The sequence below is a fragment of the Herpailurus yagouaroundi genome, unplaced genomic scaffold (genome assembly GCF_014898765.1).
Source record: "Herpailurus yagouaroundi ecotype Mexico unplaced genomic scaffold, PumYag 182, whole genome shotgun sequence".
NCBI lineage: Eukaryota > Metazoa > Chordata > Mammalia > Carnivora > Felidae > Herpailurus > Herpailurus yagouaroundi.
The window spans coordinates 6,315,398-6,332,220 of NW_024412413.1; the positions used below are offsets into that span (position 1 = coordinate 6,315,398).

At 54.3% G+C, this 16,823-nt stretch overlaps 1 protein-coding gene across 1 annotated transcript in view; it reads left to right on the top strand.

Annotated features, from left to right (window-relative positions):
- Positions 1-16,823, top strand: part of PACSIN2 (protein kinase C and casein kinase substrate in neurons 2) — an 85,104-nt gene that overhangs the window by 38,290 nt on the left and 29,991 nt on the right. The window contains exon 2 of the mRNA XM_040490636.1: positions 7,269-7,410. Coding sequence (XP_040346570.1) covers positions 7,351-7,410 — 60 coding nt within the window. The 5' untranslated portion in view covers positions 7,269-7,350. The remainder of the gene's footprint in view (positions 1-7,268; positions 7,411-16,823) is intronic.

Sequence of the window (16,823 nt, forward strand, 5' to 3'; positions counted from 1 at the left end):
ATCTGTGTTTTCCCTAGAGATCAGCTCCAAATGAAAGTTGTCCTGTTGATCTTGGTCTTTTCATGGTTTGGGTTTTTATTTCATTATTGTTTATTTCGTGGCTCTTCCGCCATTGGTCCTTCCCTTGGTTATCAGTTCATGTTTATGAAAAAAGAACAGGATGTGTAGGAACCTGTTCTGGGTTCCCAGGCAGGCCTCCCTGAAGGGAGTCTAGGCTTGCTGGTCACAAATGCAGTTTTAAAAATTCCTGTGATTGCCCCTCAGGGCCCCCCCTCCCTTGGCATTTCTCGGCCCTGGGCTTGGCACTCCTACCCTGGGAAGGCTCATTCCCACCCTGGCGTTTGGGCTGGTTTTCTTCTGGCCCAGACCTGTCTGCTAGTTTCTAGCACGTCCTCTAGCCTGCTGCTGTGACGTTGCGGGGTTACGGGTGTTACGCGTGTCTTCGTGCCTGCTCCGTGGGCCCTTGTGGGGAGGGAGGGAGACGTGTGCCTCTTTTGAACCAGCTGCTTTGTTGTGATTTGGGGGAGAGAAAGACGGTCCGAAGAAATACACAGGGAACATGCTGTCTTCTCTTTGTCTTTCCCATTGTGGTGGGAAGGAGGCAAGAATAACTGAGCACACACTACCTCGTCCCAGAGGTTCATTTCGGAACCCGTTGTCTGGCATTCTGTTGGCATTTTCCTGTCACTGGGCTGGACCGTGAAAGCCTGTTGTGGTGACTTCGGCACATAGCGTACCCCAGGGGGTAGACCTGGCCGGGAGGGCATGTAGCGTTTGTTCAGAGCTTACGGCGGAGTATCACGGTTCAGTTGCTTCAGGAAGAAGTGCTCAGTCCCCTGCTGGGTGCTGGACAGGGTGGCCTATACCGAAGACACGCTCGCTTCCGTCCCATCCTCAGAAAGAGCGGCACTGACTCATTTGTCTGTCACCTCGCGCTCTTCCAGAGTTCTCCTGCATCTGTTACCTCCCCTGAGCCTCCTCATGCCTCGGGAGGTCAGGGCGCCAGTGATGTCCCCGCCTTAGAGGACAGGTGGGGCTCTCACAGGGGACGACGACTTGAGTCCACAGGGTCGGAGCTGAGATACTCGCTGCCTCCCCGGGACCTTCCCCTTCCCCTTGAAAAGCACCCAATTAATAAATAAATACACACTATATGCTTTTGGCATCAGTAAACATACTTCGGGAGGCATTCGGTACCCTTTGGCCTCAGAGGTCAATGTGTTCTGTAGCACATCCTCAAGCTTAGTCGTGGCTTAGGTTGGCTCAGGACCCTGAAAGAAGGAAGGACGCAGAACCAGGAAATCCGCCTGACCCATCTCCTTTTGGAGGAACAGGCTTGCGGTTCTCTCGTTGTCCTCAGAGGCCTCAGTTGCCCCGACTTACATGTTTCTTCAGCCCGGGTGTGCTAAAACCAGATTCATTTTTACGGCTAGGGACGTTTGCGTGTGAACAAAAAATCTGAGCGATATCCCCTGACAGGCCGAGAACCACTGGGGATGCTTTGGGGGATCAGTTTTAGACTAGCCTTGATAGCCTTCATTAGGCTATCGTGACAGCCCTGAGACTCAGGAGCCCTTTCTGAGGGAGCGGCCTCCCATCCACACAGGGTCTCCAGAGCTGGGGACGACTCTGGCTGGACGACCGGTGTCCTGCTGCGGTCGGGCCGCATGGAGTCACAGGGGCCGGGTTGAGTCCTCGCCTTTTGATTTGACACAAGCGTGGCCAACCTCGGCCGAGAGAGCCTACTTTGGGGGTATCATTCAGTCCTTAAATAGTTATTGAACACCTGTGTGGTAGCATTAGCGAGTTCTTCTGGTTCCTTCGTCGGTGGCCTTGGTTTCCCTGGGCGTGGCCTGGTCTGCAGCTGGTTCCTACTCAGGAGGGCGCATGCTCAAGTGAGCGTCCACACTGGGAGCACTGGTGTCGGGCTGGACATTAGGGGGTTTTGTTCAGGAATCTCATTTTCCTTAGAGCATGGGCTGTGTCCTGGGGCCTCTCGTCTTACCTTAGAGTTGCTTGTCTGCGGCTCTAGGCGCTCACACACGTGTCCACCCCCACAACGAAGTGATGCTGGGAAACACACTGGGAAGAGCAGGCCCTGTGCTGTCTGTGAGGGCTGGAGCTGTGGCTAATCCTTCTTCCTGCCTTTCCTTTCTCTGCCGGACTCTTCTCTGAGTTCTCTGCGGAAACGTGGGTTCTTTTTGTTTTCCGAAGCTGCAAATACAGTTAAAAAAATAAAAATAAAAAAGGATACCCAAGCTGATGGGTACACTGAGACCCCTTAACATCGGGTATTATCGCTTTTTCTTGTCTCATGTAAATTTGTGGAACAGACATTATGAGACTTTATTTTGATTGCCATCAAGCATTCATTACCAATTTCACTTTATTTACAGCTCTGTAAAGGCAAAGAATATTTCTTCTGTTTGCATTTGACAGATTTGACATTTGGATCTTCCCTAATTTTCCCATTGTTCTAGTCCAGTTTAGTTGTTTTCAGTTTCATTTAAAAGAAACCAAGGTCTAGCTCATGGGCCGTTTGCATTCCCGGCACTAATAAGCTCAGTTCTTTTTTTTTTAACGTTTTATTTATTTTTGAGACAGAGAGAGACAGAGCATGAACAGGGGAGGGTCAGCGAGAGGGAGACACAGAATCTGAAACAGGCTTCAGGCTCTGAGCTGTGAGCACAGAGCCTGACACGGGGCTCGAACTCAGGGACCGCGAGATCATGACCTGAGCCGAAGTCTGCCGCCCAACCGACTGAGCCACCCAGGCGCCCCAGTAAACTCAGTTCTTGAAACTTGGATCTTTGTTGAATGAATGAACGAATGAATGAATGAATGAGGCTCACCAAGAATAGGTGATAATGGCAGGTCTTCCCCTCTTTCCAATTTTAAATTGACACATGACCATGGCGTCACTGGGCCACGTGCTACTTTCTGGGCGCCTTTCTTCCAGTCCCTTCCAGACCATCTCTGGGCCCGGGTATGGCTGGTGTGACTCAGGAGGTCATTTGGGCCAGGAAGAGTGGCTGATCGTTGTGCCTTGTTGAGTCGTGGCGCCGGTCACATTCTGGTGGTAAAAACACGAATCTCTCTGTTGGTCAGGAGAACATTTCTTATGTGAGCCCTGAAGGCTGGGAGCTGATTCTGTTTTTGCAAAATCTGTTTCGTAAAATCACCAGTCACGGATTTCCCGGGAAGTGAGATTTCCCTGGTCTCCCTTGAGCCATCTTGACCACCTTCTCCGCTTATAGATAGGAAGCCCTTCTCTAGCACACAGGAGCAGAGCCCAGCCGCCTGCCAGTCCCTTTCTAGCTTTTCCTATACCCCATGGAGGAAAGCATTCCTACTTTCTTGGTATTTTCATAGTATAATACCCACAAACAGCTAATTATATGTAACACACTGTAAAAGGAAGAACTTGGCATTTTAGAACCGCAGAACCTCGCCTTGAGTCACAATCTCCCCATTTTCCACCATTTATCACCTTAAACAATTTACTTGACCTTCAGTTTCTCATCTGCGAAAAGGGAATAAAGATACCTGCCTCATGGGACTATTACAAAAAATAAATGAGATTGTGGGATAGCTAAAATTATACTTGGAGAGAAATATATAGTGTTAAACGCGTATGTGAGAAGAGAGGAAAGAAAACTTACTTATAAGCTGCACTTCCATATCCAGAGTCCGAAGAAGAACAACCTGAAGCCACAGATGTAGAAGGAAGGAAACTAACAAAGGGAAGAGATCGAGGCAAATGAAGACGGATATTCAGTAGACACTGAAAGAAGGCAAAGCTAAAAGTTGATTCTTTGAAAAATAAAAACGAAAATTGGTAAATCTCTGATGAGACTGATCAAGAGAAAAGGCACAAAAACCTAATGTCAACAATGAAAAGAGGGACGCTACTACAGTTGCCTCAGTCTTTAAAGTGGTCATAGGAGGAATAATATGAACAATTTTATGCCAATAAATTTGAAAAAAAAAATCGCCTGGATTCCCTATAAAACCACAACTTTACAAAATCACACAGAGAAATAGAAAATACATGAATAGTCTTCTGCCTTTTAACTAGAATGTATGACGAAAAGTGCTTAAAGAAAACTTCAGGGCCAGGAGACTTCACTGACAAATTCTGCCAAACATTTAAGGAAAAATAAAGCCAGTCTTAACGTACACATCTATTTGTGATCACAGCTCTTAGAAGAATTACAGTGGAAAGGAACTTTCTAACCTAAAAAATGGTATTTTAAAATATCGCATGGTAGACATCATACTTCATCGTGAAATGTCGAAAGCTCTGTCCTTGAGGCCAGGGGTCAGCTTGGTGCCGGGACCGCTGTCACCTGGGGACCGTCGCAGTGGGCTAGTGCAGTGCCAGGGTGGGCTCAGGACCCTGGAGTGAGGGAGCATCACCACGTTGCCAGTGTGGGGCTCGGGTGAGGAGAGCTGGACTCGCCTTGTTCCTGCTGGTCGGCTCGGAGCATGCGTCCTCTCTGAAGCCCTCGCAGCTCCATCCAGTGTTACCTGGTTTTGTCACTTGGCGATTCAGGTTCTGGCCCCTAGAAGTCAAGTGTGTCTTTTTTGTGCTGTGTGAGCCCAGTGGCAACCTCTTCTTGGCTCCCAGCACTTAATAGGCTCTTAATAAATCTCAGGCAGAACTGACCGTCCATTTACATCTACACCATGGCTGAACCCCAGCCGAGTCTGAGTCCCTCCGTCTGAGCTCTTCAGGTATCGAGTTGCTTCTCCGTCCAGATCCCTGCAGCTCCTCCCTGCAGCTGTTCCCGGAGCTGGCCAGGCAGCCTAGCCAGCGGCCGGATTGGACCACTTGGAGACTTGCCTGAGCCCAAAGCCCAGATATTTCCTGAGGAGCCTGGAGCAGAGACGGCTGGCCTGGGTAGAAGACTTTCTGCCACTGCAAACATGGGCCGGCGTGCTCCCAGGAGGGCCCGGGCCAAGAGCACACGATTGCGTAGATGAGGGTGCTGTGGGACGTGGCACCAGGGCCCAGCCAGAGAAGACGGTCGGCCTTTCTGATACCCTGGAGTTAAAATGACACGCTGCCCTGTGATGTTGGAGGGAGGTCCAGCCGGCACGCTGTCAGGAAGTGTGTGCATGTGGTGCCCGGGCAACCGCCTGGTTATAGCGTGCATGAACTTGGAGCACTTGGCTTTGAAGTACCATCATCCGCTCTTTGAGTTTATTGGCTGTACAAGTGCTGTGTTCATCTTCAGAAGCTGTGACATCCATCACATGAAGCCTTTTTTTTTTTTTTTAATATACATATACATTTTTAATGTTTATTTATTTTTGAGACAGGGAGAGACAGCATGAACGGGGAGGGGCAGAGAGAGGGAGACACAGAATCTGAAACAGGCTCCAGGCTCCGAGCTGTCAGCACAGAGCCCGACGCGGGGCTCGAACTCACGGACCGGGAGATCATGACCCGAGCCGAAGTCGGATGCTTAACCCACTGAGCCACCCTGGCGCCCCTCATGAAGCCTTTTTAGTAGCCACTAGATCTTAGGTTATAGAACACCAGATTTATTTAAACTTCAGATCGTTCTTGGAAAACATCTTGGTGTGATGGAGAGAACATGACCGTAGCAAACTTGTCAAATGTTTGTCTCTGCCATTCGTGACTTGGGTGACTGTAGACAAGTTACTTAACCTCCCTTCCCTGAGCATCAGTTCTCTCAACTATAAAGTGGAGACGAAAGTAATGATAGTGGTAATTATTACTATCTAATGATGTTACATTGTAATTTACTGTGTCCATAGCGCTCACTGTGGACCACGTACTGTTTGCCTCTGTGTGTCTGGCCTCATTTCACCCTCACTGTAATTCTGTGATGTACGTCCCCTAATCAGATAAGGCTGTTGAGGCACAGAGAGGTTGGGTAACTTGCCAACTACTGGCCAGCTAGTGAGTAACAGGTCTGGGATTAGAGCCCAGGTAGCCTGACTCTAGAGCCCATGTTCCTGTTCCTTACCACGCTTCTGGATTGTTGCTTCGGGGGTTGTAAGAATTAAATGTGGTAGCATATGGAAAAGGGTCCAGAACAAAGTCTTGTACCTTGGAGGCGTAGCAGTGTGGGTCACCCTGCATCCACCCCATCCTGCCTGGTCCCTCCCCGAGCGAAGCTGAAGCCTTGGACTCCTGACTCTGGTCGTGAGGGGAAGTTCCAGAACTCTGGCTGTGTGATCTGGACACAGGGTGATGGGAAGGAGGGCGGAGTCAACTTTTCGCCAAGAAGCCAGCGAGTCTCACGTGGCCGTGGATGGGTCATGCATCGCTGTGGTCTGTGCTCGTGAACATCGTGGCACCTCCCTCTAGCAGGGGGTTAGTCACGCCTTTACCCTTGCCTGGGTTTAGAACACCGCCTCGTGACCCAGAAGTGGTCACTTCCGCCTGTTCGTCTTTACTCTAGCTGACCTTCACACTGATGGTATCAGAATAAACTGGTCTGATCTGGGGCCTCAGTGGCTGAGGTGACATTGCCCAACGCAGTGGCTGGGGACGCACTGCCCAACACAAGTGAAACATGGGGGAGCCTGGGGGTGGAGTCGGGTGGCCAAGGCGGATGACTTCCACTCGTGTCTGACCGCAGGGCCTAGCCCTGCCCGGTGGGTGGGACAGGCTGGGGCAGGGCGAGTCCAGAGATGCAGCAATTCTGCCTGCTTTCGCTGTTCTCCGCACACGTGCTCTCTTTCTCCAAGCGACGAGGAAGCTTGTTTAGTAAGGTTATCAATCTGTTGGTCTAAGAACACGAACTGTTCTCCAGAAAGCTCTTTGAGCTCTTCAGTAAGATGTTGAGAAGGTCCACTTGTTAATACGAAATACACATGTGCACGGGCATATGACACATGCATATATATGTGTTTATTGATTTTCTCTCACCTAAAGGGAACGTTTGAGACTGCTCTGTACTAAGGCAGTAATGGATATGGAAGTCGTGTGATGGCCGTGACTTGCTTCTTACCTTAAGAATTTAAGGGGCGCCTGGGTGGCTCGGTCGGTTAAGCGTCCGACTTCAGCTCAGGTCAGGATCTCGTGGTCCGTGGGTTCGAGCCCCGCGTCAGGCTCGGTGCTGACGGCTCAGAGCCTGGAGCCTGTTTCAGATTCTGTGTCTCCCTCTTTCTCTGACCCTCCCCTGTTCATGCTCTCTCTCTCTCTCTGTCTCAAAAATAAATAAATGTTAAAAAAAATTTTTTTTTTTTTTTAATTTAAAAACCACAATGACGTGCTTTTTCTTTGACAGGTTTGTCTACGGATTTTGAGCATCTGAAGTTGACCTCTGCGCTAAGCATTGGCCGCTCGCTGCTCCCTCACTGTCCGAAGAGATGTCTGTCGCTTACGACGACTCCGTTGGAGTGGAAGTGTCCAGCGATAGCTTCTGGGAGGTAATGCCCACGCTTGCTTCCTCACGTGTGCGGAGAGCAGGCCGATGGTGCCTGACGGGCCTGGCTTCTCCCGGCCGGAACTGGGGCAGGAGATGAGCGTACCCCAGATAGGCCCTGTCTTCGGGGTCAGATCCAGGTGGCGGCAGGGGTGGCTTGGCTGTCAGTGCAGGTGGTGAGCTGACCTTGCTGGGAAGGACTGATAAAGCAGCGTTTGTCAGGGTCTTAGCGCCGTGGCCATTCTCGGATCTTCGCTTTCGTGCTTAGCCGTGTTGTGACTTGGCTCTGTGTATGCTCGTTGCGGGGCTTGGCCCGAGAGGGGAGGCCGCGTGGCTTCTGAGTCGTGTGTGGAAAAATGGACGGCGGTGATGTGACACCATGCTGGGACAGTGCAGGCTGTCCAGGGGGCCGACCAAACCGCCTTGAGCTGTCAGAGCATCTTCCCGTGCGTCTAGGCCCATGAGGAACTCCTTCCCTGATTAGAAATTTTGTGGAGGTGGGGGGGGAGGAGTTTTGTTTTCTCTGGAGGTCACTCTTCCTGAGCCCATTTACTTTTTTCTGCCTGCTGCTTAGAGGAAAGTCCATTTTTGTTCTTGGGGCAAAACCCTAGAACTTTCCAGGCAGCGGTGGGCTTAGTGGAGAGAGCACCGGCTTTGCAGTTAGAAAGATCCGGGTTCTGTTCCCGACTGTGGCATCGCTAGCTGTGATTTCGGGCAAGTGGCTTGACTGATAAGAGCCTCAGAATCTTCATCTCTAAAGGGGGGGTAAGGGGCGCCTGGGTGGCTCAGTCAGTCAAGTGTCCAGCTCTTGATTTTGGCTCAGGTCATGATCTCACAGCGTGTGGGTTCGAGCCCCATGTCAGACAATGTGGAGCCTGCTTGGGATTCTCGTTCTCCCTCTCTTTCTGCCCCTCCCCCGCCGGCGTGCACGCAGTCACCTGTGCGTGGGCGCGCTCGCTCGCTCTCTCTCTCTCTCTCTCTCTCTCTCTCTCTTTCTCTCAAAACATATAAATAAACTTAAAAAAATAAAGAGAGGATACTGGCCTTCGGGGAAGCTGCAGGATGAAGTGAGAATACAGACGTCAGCACCCATGTGGGTGCTTTCCAGGCAACAGAGGCGCGAGTGGCGTGAGATATAAGGAGGAAGCGCTGGGGTTTGCTGGGGACTTGGACGAATTAGTTTTATAAACGGAGATTGAGTAGGTGTATCGTTTTGTCTGAGAACAAACACCATCTGGTATTATTGTCTAGTAGAGACAGTGATCACAGGTGCCCAGTGTTAAAAAACGTGAGCAAGAAACTCAAAGTTCTGTTGACACTTTTCTTTCCTATGTGTTGGCCAAAAGGTCATTATTGACTTTTAGCTGAATACTTCATCTTCTGAAAAGTCTGTGTTTCATGAGCAGCTACTATGTGCTAGGTCGTGTAAGACTCCAGTGGGAAATGGGACAGTCCGAGTCCTTACCCCTCAGCCTCCCTGGTGGGTATCCAGGCCAGAGCTCAAATTTCAGTGGCCAGAGAGGTACACCTGCCTCAGGAAACATTCCTCAGAAGGCCCTAAGAGTGACAGGGTGACGACAGAGTCACGGTGGAGTCCGGCCGCCGCAGCAGTGGCTTCCTGGCGTTGTTAGGAATGTCCTCACGGCGTGGGGGTTGTGGGGTGTCCGTGGTGGACTATGTGAAGCTGTGTTGGAACAGGCAGTTACAGAATACGGTCTGGAGGTGCCTCCGGGACAGCACTGGAATTCAGGACTGCCCCCCGTGCAGGTTCAGGTTCACGGGCAGACGGGTCTCGCTCGCCCCCGGGAGGGAGACTGTGGCCTTGCCGGCTCACGGCCAGCCAGCGATGGCTGTGCGGAGCCCTCCCGTGAGCTCCGGTGAGACCGGGTGCATCTGGTGGGGACTCAGGTCCTCGTTAGTTTCAACCCTGAACCCAAACTAGACAGAATCCTTTAGCTGTGGGGAAACTTTTTGTTTTGTAACCGTGGTGACATTACCGTCTGGTCCTAATCAGCACCTGCCTTGAGCTGGATGACGGTGCAGAGAGAGGTCGGCACACACAGCGGGCTGGGCCTTGTGAGCCATAGGCCAGGAGAGGCACCGGGACCGCTTCAGAGGTGCGGCCTAGGCTCGACTCCTGGCTCGTCACTAACTACATAGGGGTGGAGGGTGGGGGCGCTTGGGGCAAGTTACTAGTTTTTCTTTGCCTCAATTGCCCAATCTGTAAGATGGGGGTAAAAATGGTACCTATATCCCAGTATTGTCGTGAGGGTTCCAGGAATGAGCGTGTGTAAAGTGGAAAGGGGCTTCAGGACAAGTGCTGGCGGGGAGCTCTGTCCCTCCGATGTGGGCGCTGGGGGTCGGCACGCACACAGCACATCACCTGTTCCCGCAGGGTGCGTTTGGCGGCATCGTTTGAGTTCCCAGTCGATGGCTGAAACTGCTCTGGAGACATCAGGGATCTACATATAGGGCTACTGCAGAAGCCTTCAGCTGCTGCTTTAAAAAAAAAAAAGGTCGAAGTTGCCAGTATATAGTGTCAGCATATATTAAATCGAGTGGCTTTAACAGGTCCTGTCGCTGATTGAAGCTCTCAGGCTCCCTGTTAAATTCTTAGCTGCGATAACGTCCACAGCCAAGAACATCTTTTGCCCGAGGAATGCTAAGGCCAACGATTTATTTTCTAGGCAGGGTCGGCTCATCTTGTGATGCTGTCTCTGAAATCACTTTTCAGCTTGTATAACTCCATGCTGCCCACCTCCTCCTCCTCCGGGATGGGTGTTCGCTGAAGGGAGGAGCGATCACTCAGGGTGAACCCGCCCCGTCGGGCTCTGAGTGGCGTAGGTGCACGCGGCCAGCTGCGCATCTCTCCAAGCTGCCAGCAAGGTCGCTCTTGCCCACGAAAGGTGTCTTCTCGCTGATGTGACCACAGACCTGTACAAATCTCAACACAGCCTTGTGGTCTCGAGGTGGAGAAGTCCTCATGCTCAGTCTTGCTCCTTTCTGCTGAAAGGTACTCACTGGAGTGGGTCATTCCAGAAACCTTTTCTGCGTGCTGGCCATGTGCCTGTGCAGGAGGGATATGACCCCGCCCTCCAGGAGCCTTCGGCTGTGACCTTTGGAGGTAAGCTCCCGTGGGAAGAGAGCGACACTACACAGATCACTGTGTGGGCTGCCGGAAGGCTGGCTGGAGAGCGCGGCGGAAAGTGGGGCTCCCCCTGGGGGAGGGGCAGGAAGGGTGCTTTGGAGGACGAGCGGGATTGGTACTCACTCCGCACTCACATGTTTGCTAGATGAGCGAACAGGTCCTGATCTGCGGGAGGACAGATCACCCACAGGAACTAATATCAATGGAAGTGCTTGTGGGTATTTGGAGGGGACATTTTGTGTACCACCCAACACAGAGTGAGCCATTTAGAGAAGAGGGGCCCCGCGGGGAAGGCTCTGGGTGGAGAACGGACGCTGGCCTCCATGGGGTCTGAGGGCCGTGGGACCAAGCCGCAGTCTGCCTCTGGGCGTCGTGGCGTTCAGAGGAGGAGAGCCTGCTGGCTGGAATCACCAGGGAAGGTGTGTGGGGTGGGTAGGGCTGGACTTTGAGTCGGGAGCAGGGAGATGGGGCAGGCTTCTGGGTTGGAGCAAAGTCTGGAGGCCGGAATGAGCAGGGCCTTGCAGAGGGCTGAAGACCGTGAATTCTTTGGAGGCGGGAGGTCATGTGGGATTGGGTAGGTTGGGGCCGAGGGGGGGCTGTTCAGCAAGCGGGTGGCTTCTTCGGCAAGTTGGAGCCTGGCGCGTCCCCTCCCCACAGGCTTCCCGGCGGGGGTAGGGGGGCTCCGTTACCTCTGGCAAGTCTTCTGGCTCTGGCTCTGGCTCGCTCCAGAAGCCCGAGGGCCCTCCCACCATGTCTGCTGCTTCTAGGCCCTGCTCCTGGGTCTTCTCTTTGGCTCTGGGGCCGGTGCACGGAGAGCCTCGGCTGCAAGTTGTGGGGCTTTTCAAGTGTCCCCAGTGCTTCCTAGGAGAGCCTGGCCTCCTCTGTCTTCGGGGGCTCCGCACACAAAATGGCGGGTTTGTCACCTGCAGGCCTGCTGCTGCCCGGGTCTCCGAGGACCCCTTGGTGGCCGGGCTGGGAGGGCCTACTGCTAACTTCAGAAACTGGGCTCTGAATCCGCCTCATCCCCGAGGCAGGGGTTCTGCTCAGCCTCCAGTCGTATGTGCGCTTAGAGCTCGCATCTCCCCGGAGAAGCCAGGCTGGGGCTGACCCGTACCGTGCGCTCTGTGGGCGCCAAGAGCCTTGGAGGAGAAGAGTATTTGGGGGATGAAGAGGACAGAAGTGTCTTGCTGTAACGTGTTCTGGGAACCTTGGCCCCCGAAGAGTCGGCAGGTGCCTCCTTCACAGAAACCTCCCCCTGCAGCCTCCTCTCGGACTGTGGAGATGGGGTATCACTTGCGGGCGTCTCCACACGCAGTGCCGTTTGGCCTGGAAAGTTGTCCGCGTGGAATGGGGTGCGCTTCTCCCGTCCCTCTGGACGAGTTTCGTAGGTAACATACTCAGAAGATGCCAGTGCCCTGTGTCCGTGGCTTCCGCAGAGCCTGATGGCGGCCGCCGTGGTCCGACCCTGGGCTGAGTCCACGGTCTTGAGACCCCAGAGCCAACATTTGCCACGTCGGGCAGTCACAGGGCAGCAGGGGGACGGTGAGCGGAGGCGCAAGGCACATGGAAACAACAACCTTGGTGCTCTGTGGCAGTGACCTGTTCCACTCGCTCTCCGGCCACCGCCCTGACGTACGCAGGCCTGGACGGAGCTCTCCTCCGCGTGACGGCCTGTCTGTGGGTGCATCGGCTTTGTCGTAATCCCACCGTGCTCAGGCCTAGTTCCCGGCAGGCTGGTGGCAGGCCGTAATTGCCCTAAAGTGTCTAATTCATTCATTCTTTCAGGCAAACTAGTACCTGCTGCGTCATGATGGAGGGTCAGGGCCCTGGCCTCCCCTGTGCTGTGTTCAGTCTGTTCTCCAGCCTGAAGCCAGGGCGGCTCATCCAGAAAAGCAAACCTGTGCGATTCCTTGCCCTGGGGATGGGAAGCTTCTGTTTTCTGCACCACCTCCACAGGGGAGCCATACTCGTTAGCATAACTGAGACCTAAGCCCGTGCTGGCAGCTGCTGAACCACCTGGTCCTTCCTGAGCGGCACTGCCCTGGGCTCCAGCTAAACGGAGCACCCCCAGGCTCCTGTCCGCAGGGCGCTGCCTGCCTTCCTCGGGGTCTTTCCTCCAGCCTGATCTCCGTTTCCTTCCAGCTCCTCCTCGAGGCAGCCTTCCCTGACCCCTTCTGGGGGGGGCTCAGGCGGCCTTCCCGCAGGCCCATCCAGCGTGTAGTCTCACCGTGTGCGTCTCCCTCTGGGCTCTGAGAACCTGAGGGCGAGGACTCGATTCTCGATCCTCAAATTCTCATGCCTGGGTGCCTGGGACTTAGCACGGTGCCTGACACGCTGAATGATCGTCGACGGGATGCATGAGTAAGTCAGAGAAAGGAAGAGGTTTGATGCTGGGTGGTAAGACCTGCTCTGCTCATAAGCTTGCGTGAAATATTTGGAATTAAAATATGTGTGCAAATAACCACAATAGTGGGCAGAAATCAGTCTTTCGGTGAACAGTTGTAGAGCGCTGCCATGTGCCAGGCCCCGTGCTAAGCCTTGGGGACATGGCATGAATAAAACAGATACAAGGGCCTTTTAAATGGTCCAGAGCAAATGCTTTGAGGATGCGGAAAAGGCTCCCCTCCCCCCACCCCGAGTGGGCTTGCCAGGGCTGTGTTAGAGGTGGCTCTGGGCGAGCAGGGACGTTTGTCCTCCTGCCCCCGTGTCCCACGCGTGAGTGTGTACTCGCTGCTAAGTCACCCAGCTGTGTGCGCATAAGCTGTGTGCTTACGGTCCGTGTACTTTTAGCAGAACGTGTTAAAAGGAACGTTAACCGACAACGAGAAGTTTAGAAATGAAAAACAGTGATAACGGCTGGCATTTAATGCACCCGTGCTCTGTGCCAGGCCCCTGCTCCGGCTTTGTGGGTGTTCTCGGTTCTTACAACTGCCTTCTTAGATGGTCACCTCCACTTTGCAGGTGGAGAAAGCGAGGCTCGGGTGGTTGGCGGATACCCAGCTTCCCGGAAGTAGTGGGTGGCAGAGCCGGGGTTTGGGCCCAGGCGCCTGCCTCTGGAACTGCTCTCTCGCCCCAGCTCTCAGCCTCCCGGGAGCTGCTTACGGGAGAGAAGTGTCCCTTTGCTCTGAGCGCCACACACTTAATGCTTCTGCTTCAGCGTGAAGACGGTTGGGTCCTGTCTGGTCGGACCCTGGCGCCACTGTTCGTGAGCGTGTGACCCTCGGGCTCAGAGTAGAGAGACAGCTTGTCCGGGTTCCTAGGCGGACCTCTCCTCCTCGGGATGCTTGCGGGGATTATAGGCAGCCTCCACAGGGCCCGGCCGTGATTCCCGAGCCCCGGGGAGTGTGGCCTCCTCGCTCACCTGCTTCTTGGCCCTGCATGTGCATGTTGCGTACACGGGAACGGGCTTGTCCCCACCGGGGGCCCCCCCCCCCCCCGTCCAAACTGCACGTAAGGAGCCGTTCCTTGAGAGAATCGAACACTCAAGGTGCTTCGCGTGTCCTCTAAAGATAAATTATTCTCTTGTTTGATCTCACTGATGTGAAAGCAACTTGTTTAAGCCATGTAAGATACAACATTTTCCCTTACTACTCAGTAAATAAATAGAATTACCCAATTTTAGAGCTGGTGGGCTCTTGAATGCTCAATTAGGCCGTGCTGGCTTAGCTCCATGGAGACATTTGTATGCAGACGTTTGGGGCTGGAGCTGAGGGGCCCAGGCCTGGAGTTAGGGTGAGGCAGCCCTTGAGTGTGTGTGTGTGTGTGTGTGTGTGTGTGTGTGTGTGTGTGTGTGTGTTGTGTGGGGTGGTAGAACCAGGAATTCTGAGGTAGGGGACTCAGGGAGGGGTGGGGGGACTGTGGAAGCAGGATTTGGGGAGGGGCTGGGCCTGGAAGGAAGGGGGCACCGCCTGGAGGAAGTGCTGTTCTCACCTTTCCAGTCCGGCAGTCTCCCCCCCAAGGTAATTTGGCTTTGTGCCCCAGGGGTTCACCTGCTGTCAGCTCTCTAACTGTCCCTGCCCCCTTTCACTGTTAGAGCTTCCGACAACAGCTGCCAGCGAGCCCTGGCTGACGCACCTGGCAAGACCCGGCTCACCATCCAGGTTAGCGGCAGCTCTTAACGGCAGTGGGGTGCCCCTTGCCCAGCGCCTGCCTGGGGTGAGGGAGACCCAGGGAGGGTAGTGACCTAGTCACTGGGCAGCCGTGTCCTCGTGCCGTTTCCCGGGCACTCGGCTGAAGGGTGAGCATGTGTGAGTGCCAGGGTGGAGTCTTGGGGGTGATGGCTTGCAGGTGGGGCGTGTGCTGTGCTCGGGACAAGTCCATGGGTGTCGCCGGGCCTTTGCTGACGCTGAGCATCGCATGCTGAGGGCACAGAGCACGGTGAACCTAGCTGGCCACCCTAGGAGGAGGTCAGCTCTGAAGTAACTTTGTTTAAACACATCCTTCCTCTCGACACAATGTGTTCTGCCTTCGGAGTTAGACCTGAGAACTGGGATTTCTGGGATTCTGGGTCTTCTTTTTTTCGTTCGTCATTTGGGACATTTAAAGATCGTAAGCAGTTGATCTTCCACGGTGCTGAAGGCTGGGATTTGTGCTTTGAAACTGTCGAGCGGCACAGGGTGCCTTGGCAGGGTAAGGAGCCTCATTTCTTCACCCTCCTACTTGGTGAGCACGGTTCCAGGCACGGCTGGCAGGGCCGGTCAGCATTGGGAGCGAGAGCTGAAAACCGGATCCGGGACCGGAGTGAGGCCCCAGAGTGAGACGGGACTGGCGCTGGGTCAGAGGCAGCCAGAGCACAGATCGGGGTCCCGGAGCCCCGCCAGGTGAATGACATTACCCCGTTTTGAGGAGGCGGAGCCCGGTGAGGTTAGGGCCGGTTCAGGGGAGCACCAAGGTGGGGAACTCCTAGATCCTCTGGTTCCAGTGCAGGGTGAGTTGGGAGCCCAGATGGTGGGCGAGCCCAGCTGGAAGGCAGCGGGGAGAAGTCAGGTGGAGCCCCGTAGAACGAGGGGCACCAGAGCACAGCTTGCAAGCAGGCACAGACTCGAGGGTTTTCCAGAGCGAGTCCACGCTCCCCGGTGCTTTCAGGCGCCCAGCAGATTGCACAACCCTGAAGTCGATGGTGACCCCGTTCGGAAAGGGGGGTTCAGAGTACGGGCTGGGCTAGGCTGAGACAGGAGGCTCTGCGCTGGCACCGTGGGGCCCCCCCGCCTCTGTGTGCGGGATGTGGCAAATGACATGCGCCCCACCAGGCACGTGGGTGGGGAAGTGGCGACACCCCAAGGCCCAGGGCTGGAGCGCTCCAGGCCTGCCTGGGGCACGGGTAGACCTGGGGCCGAACTAACTCGGATCCTGGGTTTGAAGGAAAGCCTCGTCAGCATGAGTGAAGCAGCCGCGGGGCTCTCTGCTGCTTTCTGCTTAAACGGCTCTTTCCAGATCGGCACGAGTGTTAGTGACATCCGTCATCCCTGGAGGTACTCTCTGGTGGTGCTCCAACAGTCCATTCCTTTTAGTTTTGTGAGGAGAGCTGGAATGGCTCACTGGATTAAGACCTTGGTAAATAAAGGATCACGAGTTACTTCATTGCCCGTGTGTCCAGCTGAGCGCTTAGCAACTTTGCCGTCCCTCCCTGTGTGCGGGGAGCAGGGATTCCCGCTCCAGCGGCATTCGGGCATTGAGAGGACCTTACGGGGTGCCCTCTGTGGGCCTGGCCTGGAGGACGGAGAATGAAGGCACGGTCCTTGCCCTCGGAACCCACTGTGTTACCGCATTTGGGCTTGTAGCTACATGTGTCCATACGGGAGTAACAAGGGAGGGTGAGCTGGGGTGGGGGGGGGGGCAGTTTCCCCGAGGGGGTGGCGTCTCGTGTGGCTCGTGCTCCGTGGGGCCTTGATATCCTGCCTCAAGCCTTCAGAAAGCAGCCTTGCCCCTCAGAGTTTTCTTCTGCTCTTGCCACAGACACCCTTTCCTTCAGGCAACTCTGATGACCCAGGGCATTCCTTCCAGAACTTGTCACCGTCTGTAATTGTGTTATTTATCTGACCACAAACCCCAGGAAGGTAGGGACCACAGAAGTTTGTATCCCTCGTCCCTCCCACAGTTCTTGGCGCAGTTAGGTGTTGATGACACATCGGTGTGTGGCAAGAGGGTGGCACGAGGCTGTCAGAAATTGAGTTATGAGGGCTTCAGGGGCAGCCGGCCAGCTGGTAGCGTTGACAGACCCTTCCATTAGAAATCCTCTAATTGAGAAGGACCCTTGGAGGTCATCTGAT